The 19,310-nt window shown below is 42.1% G+C and overlaps 1 protein-coding gene across 3 annotated transcripts in view; it reads left to right on the forward strand.

The window, feature by feature from the left end:
- EFCAB8 (EF-hand calcium binding domain 8) overlaps positions 1 to 18,457 on the forward strand; it is a 105,030-nt gene extending 86,573 nt beyond the window's left edge. For all 3 annotated transcript variants that reach the window (XM_054674650.2, XM_054674651.2, XM_063803302.1), the window contains 5 exons: positions 280 to 448; positions 15,025 to 15,154; positions 16,385 to 16,589; positions 16,670 to 16,768; positions 17,748 to 18,457. In XM_054674650.2, coding sequence (XP_054530625.1) covers positions 280 to 448; positions 15,025 to 15,154; positions 16,385 to 16,589; positions 16,670 to 16,768; positions 17,748 to 18,221 — 1,077 coding nt within the window. In that variant the 3' untranslated portion in view covers positions 18,222 to 18,457. The remainder of the gene's footprint in view (positions 1 to 279; positions 449 to 15,024; positions 15,155 to 16,384; positions 16,590 to 16,669; positions 16,769 to 17,747) is intronic.
- The last annotated feature ends 853 nt before the right edge of the window (positions 18,458 to 19,310 follow it).

Below are 19,310 nucleotides of genomic sequence, written 5' to 3' on the forward strand. Positions count from 1 at the left end.
GTCATATGCAAGTCATATGTAGTCAGCTTGGTGAATTTTGAGAAAGTAAATGCAAGTTCTTTTTATGGTTTTACCTAAGGGGCCAGTGAGGGCCAGAGAAGTGCCGGGACCTATGTAAGGTCACAAGCAAGTTCATGTGGAATGCATCTAGAACTAGAACGCTAGCCTGTGTCCCAGGGCCCTTCCAACTGGGCTCTGCTGCCTGCAGTCCTGGGTGCCTTCTAATTAGCCTGTGTAGTGGTCTTGGTAAAAGTGTTTCTCCTGTACTGTCCCCTATAGGTTGTGGCTGGCCATACCATTTCCCTGGTTCCCCCCACGCTCCTGATTACCTGGAAAGGCCATTTGAATAGTGTGGCAGACATCCTGTATGTGGACAACTTCCAGCTGGTTATCAGCGCTGGCCAGGACCGGGACGTCAAGGCTTGGAAACTCTCCGGTGATGCCATTGGTATGGGTCCTGCTGAAGCTCAGCCATGCCCATGGCCCTTCTTGTCTCTGTCCCTGTCTGAACATAAGCTGGTATGAACTTTGTACTCTGTGGGGAGGGACTCTCAGGCCACAGCAACTGCCTTCGCTTAAATAATATTACAGTCTGTCCAATTGTCCATTCAGCAAACGGTCCATCCATTCACCCATCCACCCAATATTATTCACCTATGTATATTTTTGCAAATCATATATCTGATAAAGCATATTCCTTTCTCTTTTAAAAAATAAACTTAATTGTTGCATTGTATATAAAGAAAAACATACAAACCAGAAGGGTTCAGCTTGGTGAATTTTGAGAAAGTAAATACATACCCATATAGCCACCGTTCATGTCAAGAAATAATTAGGGCCAGGCACGGTGGCTCACTACTGTAATCCCAACACTTTTTTGTCCCCCTTTCCTCTTGTGCTGTCTTCCTATGTGTTTGTTTGTTTGTTTGTTTTAGTGACCTGTCTCTACTAAAAATACAAAAATTAGCCGGGCATGGTGGTGCATGCCTGTAATCCCAGCTACTTGAGAGGCTCAGGCAGGAGAATCGTTTGAACCTGGGAGGCAGAGGTTGCAGTGAGCTGAGATCATGTCACTGCACTCCAACCTGGGCAACAGAGTGAGACTCTGTCTAAAAAATAATAATAATAAAAATAAAGTGACTTATGTACCACTATTACAGTATTACAGCATTCTGTATTTTTCTATGTGTTTACATTTATCAGAAAGCTTTGTATTTTCATATGCTTTCATGTTCCTGCCTAGCATCCTTTTGTTTCAACTTGAAGGGGTCCCTTTAGCATTTCTTTAAAGGCAGGTCTAATGGTGATGAACTCCTCTTGTTTTTATTTATCTGGGAAATTTTTTATTTTTCCTTCACTTTTAAAGGACAGCTTTCCTGGATATAGTATTTTTGGATGAGAGTTTTTGTTCTTTTTATAATGTGTCTCCTTGTGGATTTCTTTGACTTTATCCTAGTTGGAATCCCTTGAGCTTCTTGAATATAGGTTTCTTTTCCTTTTTAAGATTTGAAACATTTTCAGCCATTATTTATTCAGATAAGCTTTTTGTCCCTTTCTCTCTCTCTGTCTCTCTCTCCTCCTTCTAGTACTACCATAATGCATATATTGTCCATTTGACGATGTCTCATAAATCCCTTAAGTTTTCTTTACTCTTTAAAATTCTTTTTTCTTTTTTCTTTTTTGCTTCCCTGACTGGATGTCTTCAAGTCTGCTGATTTTTCCTTCTGCTTGATCAAGCCTGCTGTAGATGACTTTTGAATTCAATTATTTTACTCTTCATCTTCAGCTCTAGAATTTCTGTTATTTTTATTATTATTATTATTATTTTTCGAGACAGGGTCTTGCTCTGCCACCCAGGGTTGAATGCAGTGGCACGAATTCAGCTCACTGAAGCCTTGACCTCCCAGCCTCAAGTGATCTTCCCACTTCAGCCTTCTGAGTAGCTGGGACTACAGGTGCATGCCATCATGCCTGGCTAATTTTTTGTATTTTTTGTAGAGACAGAGTTTCACCATGTTGCCCAGGCTAGCCTTGAATTCTTGAGCTCAAGTGATCGCCCACCTAAGCTTCCCAAAGTGTTGGGATTATAGGTGTGGGCCACCATGGCTGGCCTCTGTTTGGTTCTTTTCTATATTTTCTGTGTCTTCACTAATATTCTCAGTTTGTTCATGTATTGTTTCCCTGAGCTTGTTGAGCATTTTTATTATGGTTACTTAGAATTCTTTGTCAAATAATTAATATACCTCAATTTCTTTAGCGGCAGTTTCTGGAGATTTATTTTGTTCCTTTGGGCCATGCTTTCCTATTTTTTTTGTGTGCCTTGTAACTTTATATTGGGATCCATGCATTTGTAAAATCAGCCACCTCTCCCAGTCTTTATATACTGGCTTCATTCAGGGAAAATTCTGCACCAATCAGCTTGGCTAAAGATTCTGGTTGCCTCCCCAATCTTTTTTGTGGATACTTTCACCAGACTTACGCATGTAAATTCGCGATTACAGGAATCTACAGGTTTATTTTTTTCAGGAGTCCATTATCTCTTGCTCTCTCTGGTGTCTATTTGCAGTACTGCAAGTTCTCTAGAGCGGCTACAAGCTTCCCCCAGGCCTCTAGAATATGCTGGGTCCTTCAATAGTCTGAGAGAGGCAAGACAGAAACCAGTTTCTTGGGTACCCCTCAAAGGCTAACATTGCATATGTATGCTCCAAATCTGCCTCCTCAGGGAGAAGCTGGAAGTTGGGTTGTTTTCTCTACTCATTCCACAGAGCGGCAGGAGGGACTCTGATAGTGAGTGTGTGCTAGTCTAAATTGTCACCTTTGTTCTTAGTAGCCCAGTCTGGTGCCTCTTCCTGTCAGTGCTTAGATTCAGGCAAGACAGAAACTGGTTAATCATGCAGCCCTCTGAAAAGTCTGCATGTTGGATGTACATCTCAGTCTTTCCCTCCCAGGGAGAAGCTGGAAGCTGGTGGTTCTTTCCCAATCTGCTTCACTGAGCCAGGAGGAGGGATTACAAGTGAGCACTATGAATTTTCCTACTGGCTTCAGTGCAGCTGGTTTTTTTTTTTTTTTTTTTGGTTTTTGTTTGTTTGTTTGTTTTTTCATTCATCTGGGATGAATGGTCCTGGTTTCTGGTCCATGTACTGTTGTTCAGTCCGTGTCTCCATAGGGAGAAGGAAGTTCTGGATCTTCCTATTCTACCATCTTGCTGATGTCACCCATTTTTTTGTATCTTTCAAAGACATCTTTGACTATCCCCTAAATATAATATCTAGTGTTATCTTTTAGAAGCTTGTTTTAAAAATCAGATTTCTGAAGTATAATTTACATCCAATAAAAGCACCTTTTAAAAGTATATAATTCTGTGAGGTTTCATGAATGCATACAATTGTGTAATTGGTATCACAATCAAGACATAGACATTACCCCAAAAAGTGACCTCATGTCTCCTCATAGTAAACTCTATTTCCTTCTCCTAACCCCTGGCAGCCATTGATCTGTTTGTCTCTATAGTTTTGCCTTTTCCAGATTATCATAAATGGAAACATACACATGTAGCTGAGTGAAAGTCTAACTTTCACTTAGCATAATCAATTTGAGATTCATTTTTGTTGTTGAACATATCAGTAGTTTGTTCTTTTTATTGCTGAGTATTATTCCACTGTATGGCTCTGTCATAGTTTGTTAATCCATTCACCAATTATAGGACATTTGAGTCATTGTCAGTTTTGGATGATTATGAATGAAGCTGCTTTAAACATTGTTTTCATTTCTATTGGGTAAGTATTTAGAAGCAGAATGGCTGGGTTGTATGGTAAGTGTATTGAAACTTTATGAAAAATGACCAAACTGTTTTGCATTTCTACCTTTGTGTCTTCATCAACATTTGGTGTTTGACCTGTTATTATTTTAAATTTTAATAATCTATGATTATAGCATGAGATTTCAATATTCTTCTCTCAATTTATAAAACAACTATACAGAAAATCATTAATGATATAGAATACTTGAATAACACTATCAAACAATTTTACTTGATTAACATTTATAGATCATTCATAAACAAACATTATTTTTAAGTGCACACAGCACATTAATTAAACCGACCATATTCTGGGCCACAAAACAAATCTCAATAATTTCAAAAGGATTTATGCCATACAAAGTATGTTCTCTGATCCCAATGAAACTGAATTATAAATCAAAAACAGAAATATCTTTGAAATATCCCTAAATATTTGGAAGCTAAATAACACATTTCTAAATAACCCATGGGCCAAAAAAAGAAATCCAGAGGGAAATTAGAAAATATTTTGAACTGAATGAAAATGAAAATGTAACATTTCAAAATTTATGAGATGCCACAAAAAACAGTAGTAACGGGGAAATTTATAGCACTAAATGCCTATATTAGAAGGAAAAAAGTTCAAATCACCAGCCTCAACTTCCACATTAAGAAACTAGAAAGAGGTCTGGTGCGGTGGCTCACGCCTTTGGGAGGCAGGTGGGAGGATCATTTGAACCCAGGGGTTCAAGACCAGCCTAGGCAATATAACAAGACCCCATCTCAATTAAAAAAAAAAAAAAGAAACTAGAAAGAAAGAGCAAATTGAGCCCAAAGTAAATAGAAGAAAGGAAATAATAAAGATTAGAATGGAAATCGATGAAACAGGGAAGTAAAAAATAATAAGGAAAATCAATGAACCCAAAAGCTGGTTCTTTGAAAAGATAGTTAAATTGATAAACCTCCAGCTAGACTGGGCAGGAAAAAGAGAGAGAAGACACCAATTACCAATATCAGGAATGAGTGAGATGACATCATTTCTGATTCTACAGATATTAAAAGGATAACAATGAAATACTATAAACAACTTTATACAATAAATTTGGCAACTTATATGAAATAAACTCCTTGAAAGAAACAAACTACTAAATCTTACACAAGAAGAAACAGATAACCCGAATATCCTTATATCAAAGAAATTAAATTTGTAGTTTAAAACTCTCCTTACAAAGATACCTCCACGCCTAAATGGCTTCCATGGTGAATTTTACCCAAATATTTGAAGGGGAAATAATATAAATTCTACAGAAACTCTTCCAGAAAGTTGAAAAGGGTACAATACTTCCCAACTCATGAGGCAACTTGGTACCAAAATCTGACAAAGACGTTATAAGAAGAAAGTGAAAAAGAAAGAAAGAAAGAAAGGAAAAGAAAACAAACTATCAATTAATATCCCTCATAAGCATAAATACAAAATATCTTAACAAAATTTTGCAAATAAAATCCAGCAATGATCAAATAGGGTTTACCCCAGATATACAAGGTTGGTTTAATATTTGAAAATCAGTGTAATTTATTATATTAATAAAGTGAAAAACTATGTGATTATCTTGATACAATAAAATCATTTGACAAAATTCAACATCCATTTCTGATAAAAAACATTTAGCAAAATAGAAAAAACTTTCTCAACCTGAGGAAGTGCATCTGTGAAAAAACCTAAAACTAGCTTCACACCTAATGGTGAAAGGCTGAGTACTTTCCCCTGACCAGGAATAAGACATGTCACTTCGATTCAAAATTATGCTAGAAGAGCAGAGGGCAATTAGAGAAGGAAAAAAAAAAGGCATTCAGATTGGAAAGGAAGAAATAAAACTTTTTTATTTGTAGTTGACTAATTGTCTATGTAGAAAATCCAGTGGATTTTACTAAAAAGAGTTAGTAAGGAGTTTAACAAGGTTGCAGGATACAAGATCAATATAAAAAATCAATTGTACTTCTATATACTAGCAATGAACAGCCAGAAATTGAAGTAAAAGATACATTTACGAAAACATAAAGCATAAATACCAAGATATGTAAGTACACAGAAAAATACTACAAAACATTGCTGAGACAAAGTATAGAAGATTTACTGTTAATGGGTAGAAGACTCTCTGATTAAGAATAAAATTATCTCCAAATTGATTTATAGGTTAACTGAAATACCAATCAATATCCCAGAAGAATTTTTGTAGAAATTGACACACTGATTCTAAAATTTATTTAGGCCAGTCAAAATAGCTTTGGCAAAGGAAACTAAGATGAAGGGCTAACATTGCCTGATTTCAAGACTTATTGTGAAGCCATGGTAATCAAGACAGTGTGGTAATGGCATAGAGACAGACAGACAGATCAATGGAATGGCACAGAAAGTCCAGAGATATATCCGTACATATATGGACATCTGTTTCTGACAAAGGTGCAAAGGCAATTCAGTGGAGAAAAGACAGTCTTAAAGCAATGAACTTGGATCCACACCTCACACCACATACAAAAAGCAATTCAAAATGGGCCGTGCATGATGGTTCACACCCGTAATCCAAGCACTTTGGGAGGATGAGGTGGGAAGATCACTTGAGGCCAGAAGTTCGAGACCAGCCTGGCCAACATGGCAAAACCCCATCTCTGCTAAACATACAAAAAATTAGCCAGGCATGGCGGTGCCCGCCTGCAATCCCAGCTACTCGGGAGGCTGAGGCACAAGAATCGCTTGAACCTGGGAGGCGGAGGCTGCAGTGAGCCAAGATCGCACCACTGCACTGCAGCCTGGGCAACAGAGCAAGACTCTTTCTCAAAAACAAACAAACAAAACAACAAAACAACAACAACAACAACAACAAAATGGAACATAGAACTAAAGGCAAAAGTTAAAACTAAAACTTCCAGAAGAAATCGTAGGAGAAAACCTTTGTGACCTTGGTTTAGGCAAAGATTGTTTGCATGCAACACCGATAGAGCATGATTCATAAAATATCAAGTTAATAACAGTTTATCAAACTTAAAAACTTCTGCTCTTCAAAAGACATTGTTAAGAGAACAAAGATAAACCACAGACTGGGAGAAGATATTTGCAAATCCTATATCTGATAAAGCTCCTATTTAGAATATATAAACTCTCAGAACTCAACAAGGAAACAAGTAATACAATAAAAACATTAGAAAGAGGTTTGAATAGACACTTCACCAAATTTGAAGAGACTTCACTGTAAGAATTAAAGAGGAAACATGAAGGACAGCTCAACAGTCAACAGGGACAGGTTTATTTTAAATAAACCTGAGAGGGGCGGCTGGCTGAGTTAGGTTAGAGCCACACTCTCTTACAGACTAAGAGTTTTTAAGGATTCAGGGTGGGAGAATTTATCAGAGGCTTGGACTGCTTCTGTGTCTCTTTGTTGTGCTTATCTGGGAGGGAGAGTTGTGTGTCTGTTCCCATACATCTTTCTGCAGCTGCAGGCAAATCCCCCGGGTTGCTTTTAGCTTCCCTATCTTAGTGCACCTGAAGGGAAAGGAATGTGCTTCTTAAGACCCACTGTTTTACTGGAGCCCATTGTATGAGGGTGAAGTTTAGCAGTTACCCAAGAGACCTCCACGTCCCTCTGTGCCCAAGCTGTCTTATTGTATTTTACTGTCTGCTCTTTTTGGCTGCTTGTAGTTAGAAGAGACGTGATTTCCTTGAAATGCATGAGGCTAGAAAGGGAGCTGGAACTTAAAGTGGCAGTGTTTGTCCGAGATGACGGTGCTCCTGCTCTGTCATTCACCAAAGGAAATATATAGAAGCATGGAAAACAATGCTCAATATTTATTCATTAGAAGAGAAATACTAATTAAAACCGCTATAAGATACCATTTATCTTATTAGAATGGCTAAAGGAGCTGAAACTCTCCTGCACGGCTAATGGGAATATAAAATGGTTCAACCACTTTGGAAAGCATTTTGGCAGTTTCTTAAAAAGTTAAATGTGCCCCTATGATATGAATCAGCTGTTCCACTTCTATGAAAGCATATGCCCGGGTAAAGACTACATACATAAATGTTCACAGCAGTATTTTTTTGTGACAGCCTCAAACTAGAAACGATTCAAATGTCCATCAATAGTTGAGTTGATAAACTATGGTTTATGGAATATCACTCAGCAATAAAACAGAATGAAGAATTGATACGTTATACAACGTGGTTGGATCTCAAAATAATTATGCTTAGTGAGAGAAGCCAGACGAAAACCTGTACATATTGTATGATTCTATTTATTTTTTCCCAACCATTTACACCTGCATCTATTTATATAAAATTTTAGGAAATGCAAACAAATGTATAGTGTGACAGCAGATAACTGGTTGTTTGAGGATAGGGGGCTGATGAGGGTTGGAAGGGTGGGAGCTCAAAGAAGCAGGAAGAAACTTTTGCAGGTGATGGATATGTACACATTAAATAGAAACTGGTTATTGCATGTCAATTATACTTCAATAAAACTGTTAAAAATAGTCATCCTACTAGGTTTATAGTGGTATCTTACTGTGATTTTAATTTGCATTCCTCTAGTGACTAATGATGTTGAAATATTTTCTTGCACTTATTAGTTATCCATGTATCTTCTTTGATGCAATGCCTGTTCAGATCTTTTGCCATTAAAAAAAACTGTGTTGTTTTCTTATTGAGTTTTGAGAATGCTTTATTCTGGATACAAGTTCTTGATCAGATATGAGGTTTTGAAAATATTTTTCTCCACTACTGTGGCTTGTGTTTACATTCTCTTCATAGTGCATTTTGAAGATCAGTGGCCAGGCATGGTGGCTCACGCCTGTAATACCAGCACTTTGGGGGGCCAAAGTGGGTGGATTGCTTGAGCTCAGGAGTTTGAGACCAGCCTGGGCAACATAGTGAGACTCTGTTTCTACAAAAAAAAAATATTAAAAATTAGCCAGTCGTGGTGGTGCATGTCTATAGTCCCAGCTATTCAGGAGGCTGAGGCAGGAGGATTGCTTGAGCCCGGGAGGTTGAAGATGCAGTAATCTATGATTGAGCCACTGCACTACAGCCTGGGCAACAGAATAAGACCCTGTCTCAAAAAAAGAAAAAAAAATCAGAAGTTTTAAATTTTGGCATTGTATGCAAGAAATTTTTGCCTAACCCAAGGTCACAAATGTTTCCACTATATTTTCTTCTATAAGTTTTATAGTTTTCACTCTTACTTTTTGGTCTATAATCATTTTGAGTTAATTTTTGTATATGTTGTGAAATATGAGACAAAATTTAAATTTTGCATGGAGATAGCCACTTGTTCCAGCACTATTTTTATCCTTTCTCCTTTGAGTTCCTTTTGTACTTTTGTCAAAAATCAATTTGTTATTGGCCACTCATACATCTACTCCTGTGAAGTGTCTCTTGGAATATTTTGTTGTTTTTAAGAAATTTGGTTGCTTGTCTTTGTATTCTTATTTGTAGAAATTCTTTGTGTCCTGGATATGAGACCTTTAACAGGTATCCACATTGTGAGTACTTTTATCAGTATATCGCTTGCCCGTTCATTTTCCTGATGGCATCTTTTGATGAGCAGAAATTTTTAATTTTGCTGAAGTCCAACTTACCAAGTTAAAGAACATGTTGGGTACTTTAAAATTGTGGTAAAATATATAGCATAAAACTTACCATCTTAACCATTTTTAAGTCTACAGTTCAGTAGTGTTAAGTATATTCACATTGTTGTGCCATAGATCTCTGGAACTTTTTCATTTTGCAAATCTGAAGCTTTATAGTCATTGAACATACTCCTCCATTTCCCGTTACCTCCAGCCCCTGGTAACCATCATTCAACTTTCTGTTTCTACGAATTTAACTACTTTAGTTACTCACCTAAGTAGAATAATACAATAGTCATCTTTTTGTGACTGGCATCTTTCACTTAGCATAATGCCCTCAATATTTATTAATATTGTAACATGTGACAAGATATCCTTTCTTTTTTAACATTGAATAATATTTCATTGTATATATATGCCACATTTTCTTTATCCATTCATCTGTTAATGGACACTTTAGTTGACTCCACCTCTTGGCTGTTGTGAATTGTGCTTCTGTGAACATGGGTGTGCAAGTATCTATCTCTTTGAGACCCTGCTTTCAATTCTTTTGGATAAATACCCAGTAGTGGGATTGCTGGATCATATGGTAGTTCTACTTTTCATTTTTTGAGGAACCTCCATACTGTTTTCCATAGCACATGTACCATTTTATAATCCCACCAAACATGCACAAGGGTTCCAATTTCTCTGCAACCTTGCCAGCACTTGTTATTTTGTTTTTGTTTTTTTTTGTTTGAAACAGCCATTCTAATGGGATGATGTTGTGGTTTTGATCTGCAGTTCTCTAATGATTCATGAGGTTGGCAATCATCTTTTCATGTGCTTGTTGGCCATTGTATATCATCTTTGGAGAAATAAATATCTATTCAAGTCTTTTGCCCATTTTCAAATTGGGTGTTGTTGTTTTTAAGTTGTAGGAGTTCTTTATATATTATGGATATTAACCTCTTATCAGGGATATGATTTTCAGATACTTTCTCCCATTCTGTAGGCTTCGTTTTCATTGGGTTGATTGTTGATTGTGGTTTTTGTTTGTTTGTTTGTTTTGAAATGGAGGTTTGCTCTTGTTACCCAGGCTGGAGTGCAATGGTGCCATCTCAGCTCACTGCAACCTTCACCTCCTGGGTTCAAGCGATCCTCCTGCCTCAGCCTCCCGAGTAGCTGGGCTTACAGGCCCACCACACCTATCTAATTTTTGTATTTTTAGTAGAGACAGAGTTTCATCACTTTGGCCAGGCTGGTCTCGAACTGCAGGCCTCAGGTGATACACCTGCCTCAGCCTCCCAAAGTGCTGGGATCTTAGATGTGAGCCACCACACCCAGCATGATTACGTTTTTTGATACACAGAGGTTTTCAAGTTTAATGTCTATTTTTGCTTTCATTGCCTGTTTTTTTAGTGTCATATCCAAGAAATAATGGCCTAATCCAATGTTATGAAGCTTTCCCTCCATATTTTTTCTAGGAGTTTTTACAGTTTTGGGTATTATCTTTAGGTATTTAATTCATTTTGAGTTCATTTTTGTATATGGCGTAAAATAACAGTCCAGTTTTACTCTTTTGCATGTGGCAATTCGGTTTTCCCAAAACCATTTGTTGTAGAGACTGTCTTTCCCAATTGAGTGGTCTTGGCACTTTTGTTGAATATCATTTGGCTATATATGTGAGGCTTTATTTTTGGATACTCTCTTCTATTCCATTGGTTTATATGTCTGTTTTTATGCCTGTACCACACTGTCTTGATTCCTGTAGCTTTGTAATATGTTTTGAAATCAGCAAGTAGATGTTTTTGTTCTCTAATAAATTTTTGCTTACATTAAAATTACAAAGATATTCTCTTAGATTTCCCTCTAGAAACTAGAGATTTTGGCTTTTAATTTAGCTCTATGATCCATCTTCAATTAATTGTTGTGTAGAGAGGATGTTTTCTCTATTTCTAGTTAGCCAAGAGAGTTAAAAAAAATCATAAATAGGTGTTGAATTCTGTCAAACGCTTTTTCTGCTTCTACTGTGATAATCATATAGCTTTTGTCCTTTATCCTGTTGATGTGGTAAATTACATTTTTTGAATTTTGAAAGTTCAACCTTGCATTCCTGGAGTAAACCCCACGTAGTCAAGATGTATTATTCTTTTAATATATTGTTGAATTCTATTTTACTCTTAATGGAACTTTATTGTATTATGGCCAGGAACCATTGAGTGCCCAAAACCTTCTTGGTCCTGGACATCTATCCTCCCATGAGTAGAGTGGCCAATGGGAATTCAAAATACCATTTTACTTTGGTTCTCTTGGTTTTACCTAAAAAAATGCAGCATTTTTCTGGTAAGTGGAGATAGAGCTGTATGATTTTGCTTAAGGCAGGCCCCTCCCTCCCCCTAAAGCCAAACCCAGATCTTATCCTAGCTGGCCATTAGAGACAAGAACACAAGTGAAAAACAGAATGGCTCCTCCAAGTGCATTTGTAACAAGTGATCCCTGCTGGGCTCAGTGGCTCATGCCTGTAATCCCAGCACTTTGACAGACCAAGGTGGGAGGATTACTTGAACCCAGGAGTTTGAGGCCAGCATGGGCAACAACGTGAGACCCTGTCTCTACAAAAAATTAAAAACTTAGCTGGGCACGGAAGTGTGCACCTGTAGTCCCAGTGACTCAGGAGGCTGAGGCAGGAGGATCGCTAGAGCCCAGGTGTTTGAGGTTGCAGTGAGTTAAGACTGCGCTGCTGTACTCCAGCCTGGGGAACAGAACAATACCCTGTCTCAAAAAATAAAATAAAACAAATTATCTAAAAAACATGCCCTCTCAGTATTCGAGAGTCCTGTTTGGATTAGTAAATGTTCTATTCTTGAAGAAACCCCAAGAAGGGCTTGAGAAGGGGGCTGGGAGCCTTCCCCACCTCCAAACAGCAAGCATATATCTTCTGTTCCATGTCCTGAGCGAGGGTATAGGTGGCCTCCAACCCAGTTGGAATAAAGGTCCTGCCTCACATGTGCAAATGCTGCCTGCCCATGTAAGGGAGGGAAAAAGCTGTTTCTCTCTTTTTTGTTAAAAACGACCCTTTCAGCCCATCTCTGTTCTTATATTTGTGTGCCTCTTTTAAACAATGTATAATTGAGTCTTATTTTTTTCATCCTGACAATCTTTACCTTTTAATTGGGTATTTAGTCCATTTAAATATCAACAATTATGTAGTTGGGTTGAAGTCAATCATCTTGCTATTTATTTTTTGTGTTTATCCTATCCTTGGTTTCTTTTTTCTTCCTTTTCTTATTTCTTTTGGATTAATCAAATATTTTAAAAATTGTTGTTTTATGTCCTCTGCTCTTTAAATGGTATCTTTTGTATTATTCTTTTAGTGATTACCTTAGAGATTATACGTATTCTTGACCTAGTGCTGCTTCCTGTACAAGAATCTTACATCCCTCCCATGTTTATGTTATTAATTATGTATTTTATTTCTACATATGTTATGTCTTCCTATAAGACATTGTTATTATTATTTCTTTCAGCAGTCAATTTCCTTTTATGGTTACTCACATATTTACCATTTCTGGTGCTCTTCATTCTTGAGTTCTAGGATTCTGTCTGCAGTTGTTTTCATTTATTCTGAAGAAATTCCTATTTCTTATAGTGTTATCTGCCACTAATAAATTCTCAGATTAATAATTTTCAGATCAAATTTTCCGATCAAATTTTCAGATCAATAGTTTATTGATCTGAAAATATCTTTATTTTGCCGTAAAATTTAAGACTATTTTACTGGGTATAGAATTCTCAGCTGGCAGTTTCTTTTCTTTCAGCATTTAAAAAAATCATTCAGTGGTCTTCTGGTGTTGATATTTTCTGTTGAAAAGTCAGTTGCAAGTTGCTTCTTTGAAGGTAATTTGTCTTTTTTTCCTCTGGCTGCTTTTGGTTTTCAGCAGTTTGACTATGATGTGCGTAAGTGTGGTTTTGTTTGTATTTATTCTGCTTGGAGTTCACTGATCTTTTAAATCTAGAGGTTGATGTCTTTCATCAGTTTTGAAAAGCATTCAGATATTATCTCTTCACTATTACTTCTGCATTATTCTCTCTCTCCTCTCATTGTGGGGGTACTAACTATATGTATACTAGACTATTCGACTTTGTCTCATAGGTCTCATGCCCTATTCTTTTTTTTTTTTCATTTTTTTCAATCTCTGAATTCCAGATTATTTTTTTGCTGACCTGCCTTCCAGTTCACGAATCCTATCCTCTTCTGTATGCAGCTTGCTATTAAATCTATTGAATTAGTTCTTAATTTTAGATGTATTTTTTTAGTTTTAGAATGTCCATTTGATTCTTTTCTATAGATTGCAATTCTTTTCCACCATTTTATTCAATTTTCCTTAATTTTATTTAACATTATTTGTAACAGTTATTTAAAGTTTTAATCTGCTAACTCCAATGTGAATCTTCTGGAGGGCCCACTTCTAATGCCTATTTCTTCTCTTGATTATTGGTTATATTTGCCTTTTCACATGTCATATATACAAAATAAAATTTAAAAAAAAAACCCCAAAACTTTTCTGGGCTTGTATAAATGGATTGTAAAGGCTTTAGTTGATATTATTTACCCCAGAGCATTTGCTCTTTCCTCTGTATAGGGCTGAGCATCTCCATCCAGTTGGGGATTGAACTGGGTTGGGGCTGGATAGCAGCTTTAGGAGGACTCAGTTTGCCTCTGTGTTCAGTTGTCTCAAGGTTGAAATCTGTGTCTGTTTCAGGCTCCTCCTTCAGTGGGACTCTGTCTCCCAATGATCTCATTCGGTTTTTCTATACCAGCACCTACAACCCCAGCCTCCCTGGTGCTCGGCAAATGTCCTAACAAGAAAAACAGCTGTGCCTTCAGGCGAGACTTAATTAATCATGCCAGCCACAGTGGATGTCAGAAGCTCTGCTGGTTTCTCTCTCTCTAAGCCAAGTCTGATTCTCATTCAGCCCGTGTGTAGACTCAGGAGTGCCCCCGAGACAAGAAAGTAGCTCCCACTCCCAGCTCTTCTTGGAAAGACTTGTCCCTTTCTGTCATCTTAGTTCACCTGGCCCTCTTTGCTTCTACTGCTTTCCAGTGATTTTTTTTTTCTTAAATGATTTTTTACCTGTTTTATTTTTCTTAACTTTAAAAATCCTGCAGCAGGAGAATGGCCTACTACTCACTATTCTCTGCCCAGGAGCAGGACTTAATTCTGTTTTCAGTACCTACTTTTTACTCCAGCCCCATTCCTTCCCCCACCACCCCAAATCTCATATCTGATGGGTGTCTGACCGTTTTATGCCATTGCCATTTTACACACAAGCTACCTGAAGCCCAACTGAGGATCATTCAGTCACTGCCATAGTACTCTCCCCATCTCAGTTCACATGTGGGGCAGGATGCTTTAGGCCTGAGCTCCGAGTGTGTCCTAGGGCTTCTGTCTGGCTCATCCACATGTTTGTTGAGTACTCAGTGTCGTGCCTGGTGTATGGTGGGCACTCAACATTTGAGTGAGTGTAGGGGCTGAGGATAGGGGCTGCTAGCTGACCCTTGAAGGGAGAGGATAAGGGGCAGAGGGCATGGAGGAGGGGGTATGCCAGTTGTGGTTCTGAGCAGTCTGGTCAAATCACAGGAACGTTTGGCCTGAGTGTGTGGAAAAGACTACAGGATGCCTGTGATGGTCCTCATGAAAACAGAGCAAGCTTAGAGGAAGATGGTGACTCCACTGGCACCACCCAGAAGGTCTTACATCTGGAGCTGCAGTGAGTGAGCACAGCCTGCTTGATCTTCTCTGGCCTGAGGAGGGAGGAGAGGCTGTGAGTCTTCCCAGGTCCTGGGAAGCCTCTACCTGGGTTGGGTAGAGCTAGGCATGGGTGGGGAGGACCCTCAGAAGGCCAGAGGCTTGAGGGTTGCAGGCAGCTCTACTCCACAGTGGCAGCTATGGCTGGAGAGCCCAGGCCCTATTTTAGCCCAGCTCAGCTGAAAGGTTGAGCAGTGAAAGGGGAAAATACAAAAACCCAAGTGCTTGGATGGGGCCCTGTCCCCCAGCCAGGCCCAGATTTGCTAGAGCTGGCTTCCCTGCAGAGATCATTGCTGCATGGCCAGAGGTCCCTGGCAGAGGAGTGCTCAGGCCCAGGCCCAAGTCCCTGATCCTGAGAGGACATTTGTGTTATTTCCCTGATTTGCAGGGAGGAGCAGGCTGCTGGCTACTTGGTCCTCCCCCTGCAGGTTCATCTCCTACCCACTCCATCCACTGCATCTTTATTCCTGACCAAGTCTCCAGTAATTCTGGTTCGTTCAAGAAAATGTGTATTGAGATCCTACTGACTGCCAGACCTTGTGCTAGGTTCTAGAAATACAAGACATCCAGACACAGTCCTGCCTCAGAGAACTCACAGTTTACTCAGGGAGGTGGACGTGCAAACTCATGGCTGCAATTTTATGTGATAAGTAATGAGAGTATTAGGAACAGGGATGGCTCAGAGGACAATCTACGTGATTGAGTGGATCAAGTAAGGAAGGCTTCATAGGAGAGGTGATTTTGGAGTTGGGTTTTGACATTTAAGTAGGAGTCTGTCAGGCATCCACAGAATCTTTGTGACTCCTATGCTTCCATCAAGGCATACATCTTGACAGTACAGTGGAGGGATATCAAACAAGGCAAAGGCAGGGTTTCCCTGGGGCAGGGGGCAGACATGTTTAAATAGTCCACAAGGGGAGGTCCAGATAAAGCCGGATCGGGTGTCAGGTCTGCATGGTGGAGAGGACAGAGTGGTGGGAGAGTGGCAGGACTGCTAGGCCAGCTGGATCCAGGCTTTGCAAATGTTAATTCCATACTTACTCAGTGATGGACTCTGGGGAGTCTGGCCTGAGGGAGGGATGGAAGATTGGAAAGGATCAGGCCAGGAAGGGAAGAGCCTTTCAGGGTTTCTGGGAGGGTCACCCTGCTTTGCAGTGGGGGGACATCTTGTGAAGGAAAGCCCCCACACTAGGGAGCAACGGGATCTGGCTGAGGCCCTGATATACCAGCGGCGAGAGCAGGCGGCGCTGATGGCTCTCCTGCATGGGAAGGCAGATAAGGAGGCAGACGCTTGGGCCAAGCTGCAGAAGATGGCCCTGATGTCCCCGTGGGCCGGAGAGCGCCCCCTGGAAGACATTGAGGACAGCTGGAACAAGTGGGAGTCCAGGGACAAGCAGGTGAGGCTGGGAGGGGAGCACAGGGAGGAGTGCAGGGACCCCCAACTCGCAGCCTTCATTCTTGGGCGTGGCTCCTGCAGGTGAGCAAAGTCTTGGGAGCGGCGTATAAGCCCAAGGAACGCTTGCAGAATACCAGGTTCCTGTCCACCAGGGTGCCATATGGCTGGATGAAGCATCAGGTAAGGTGGGATGGGGCAGCTCCCCAAGAGGCTGGGTCAGGGGCCAGGGGATCCCATGTCCACCAGCAGCCACCCTTGTGCCCACACAGCCCTTCAGTGGGGGTGGACAGGAGCCTTTGTCCTTTAACAGGATTCTGGGCCATGGACAGGTCTGGGATGAGACTAATGTGGCCAGTTTGTTTGCCAAGGCCCTGGCTGAGGTCAGTGGTGCAGCTTTTGTCCTTGAGGACAAGCCTCAAGGGCCTGTGGGACAAGGTCTCCTTGGGCAGGGCTCCTGTCTATAGCCTCCAAGCATTTCCTATGGTCTGTGGCTGTCTATTTGCTGGTTAGCATATTTCCCACCTGTGTCCCCACTACTTTGGTGCTCAAACAGCAGACCAGGGCATCATGCCAGGCCCATAGTAAGAGACAGGGTAAACGGAAGGAGTGGCTCTCCATCAGGGACAGAAAGGAGCAGGGGATGTTCGAAAGAGCAGATTTGAGCTCCAGATTTGAGATCCCAGCCTCCCCCGTCCTTGTCTGCCACGGGAGTATTGTGGGAGCTCCCTCCTCCCTGTGGTCCCCTTAGGAATAAATGAGATAACACCGAAGGCCATGTCCCTGCAGGGCCCCCCTGTCTCGGGCTGGGGAGAGGCTGGTGTGAGATGGATTGCTCCAAGGAGCTCTTTGCACCTGGGCCTCACCCAGGGTCCAGCTCGAGGCCTCGTTCTCAGAAGCGGGCAGTCTGCTCGCCAGCTCACAGAGTTGCCACAAGCGCCGTAACTGGGTGGAGAGCAGGGCTGGGCACCTGGCCTGGTGCAGGGTGGATGCATGGGCCCGCAGGCCACGGTGGTTAGTGGTAGCCACAGTCCTCTGGACACACGCCTTCTTGGCATGGGAAGACCTCAGGGCGCCTCCTTCCTGCGAGTCTACTCTTGATCCTGGGTGTCCCCGGCTCCAACTGGTGCCCCATTCCCGCTCCCCACTCTGTTCCCTGCAGATCTCGCCTCAGGTCTACCAAAGCCTGCACTTCAGTGATCTGATGCCGACTCAGCAGCCTGACTTCCTGACCAGCAGGGGCCCAGACCAGCAAGACCAGCACATCCGCCTGGTGGCCCACCATGTCCAGAAGGACCTGGTGCCCAGCAGGGAGCAGGCTGTGCTGGATACCACGGACAGCACGCCTGCGGCCGCCTCCTCCCCATCTTCCTTGTTATCTGTCACTGCCTCAGCCTCCAGGCTGCTGGACTCCAGCTTGCCCGCCTTCCTGACGCCCCAGTTCTCCTTCTTGCTGCGGCCCCAGTCGGCCTCCACGGCCCATTCCACCCCCTCGGTCCCATCCCCGGTGTCCAAGTCCACCCTGCAGAGGTCAGTGACCCCCAAGCACATTGTCTCCTCCTTCGAGCGGTCCCCAAGGCCTCTGAAGGCCACCTTCATGTCCTCTGTGAAGGGGGGCTCCCATGTCAGGTTCTGAGGTGCTCCGCTGTCTTCTCTAGTCCTCCAGCAGGGCAACCAGGCCCATGGCGGTCCTGCATGTTCCCGGCTTATTCCCTACCAGACCCAGAGGATGTGGCTCTTCCCCCGGCCGCCCCACTGGGCCTCTCTGGGGAAGTTCACCTGTCTCCTAATCTTGTCTTCTCTCTGGCCCCACACAGCGCCCTGGGGCAGAAAATAAATGTTCTCAGCTGTGGGCATCCACAGGTGACGAGATTGGGCTGTGTGTTCCTTGCCCCCTTAGGTCCTTCCTTTTCTGAGACCAGTCACATCCCCTGGCCCTGGCAGAGGCAGAGAGGAGAGTCCCTTTCCAAGGACACCTGGGCATGGCTGGTTGGCTTGGAAACTTGGTTCAGCCTCATGGCAAGAGTGAGGACCGGCAGCCATCTGGTGAGGGTCATGGCTGTTTGTCTTCTGCCCCTGCTGTCTGTCAGTCTTCCCTCATCATCAAACACTCCACCCCAAGCACCTTGTTCTGTCCCGTGTGCAGAGAGGGCTGGAAGCATGGTGGGCAGCACCCCTCCTGGCTCTCCGGCTGTCAGGCTATGGAGTCCCATGTGTTCTTCCCCTCTGGCCCAGAGGCACCTGTCCAGACCTCTGCTGGGCCATCAGCCCTCTTGGCAGCTGGAGATCCCATTCTGGGGCATGTGGGGCCCTCTGGACATATCACCTGCAGCCTGAAGGGAGCTGGGGCAGCCCACTGCTACTGAGCAAGGAGGAGGTGGGCTATAGGCTGGGGGTTCTTGGGGGATCTCTCTGTCTCAGTGTCCTCACTGACCCTCCTGTGCAGTCCGAGGCTCAGCCCTGAGGGGCGTATGTGTCGTTTCTCATCTCTCTGTTTCTCCTTCCGTTTCCCTTTACACTTCACAGGGGTGGAAGCACGGGCTCCCCACCACCACTCTGCTGGGAGGTTGGGAGGTTTTTTTTTTTGAGACAGAGTCTCGCTCTGTCACCCAGGCTGGAGTGCAGTGGCACGATCTCGGCTCACTGCAACCTCCGCCTCCCAGGTTCAGGTGATTCTCCTGTCTCAGCCTCTCGAGTAGCTGGGATTACAGGCATGTGCCGCCAT

This window comes from Pan troglodytes, chromosome 21 (genome assembly GCF_028858775.2).
Source record: "Pan troglodytes isolate AG18354 chromosome 21, NHGRI_mPanTro3-v2.0_pri, whole genome shotgun sequence".
NCBI lineage: Eukaryota > Metazoa > Chordata > Mammalia > Primates > Hominidae > Pan > Pan troglodytes.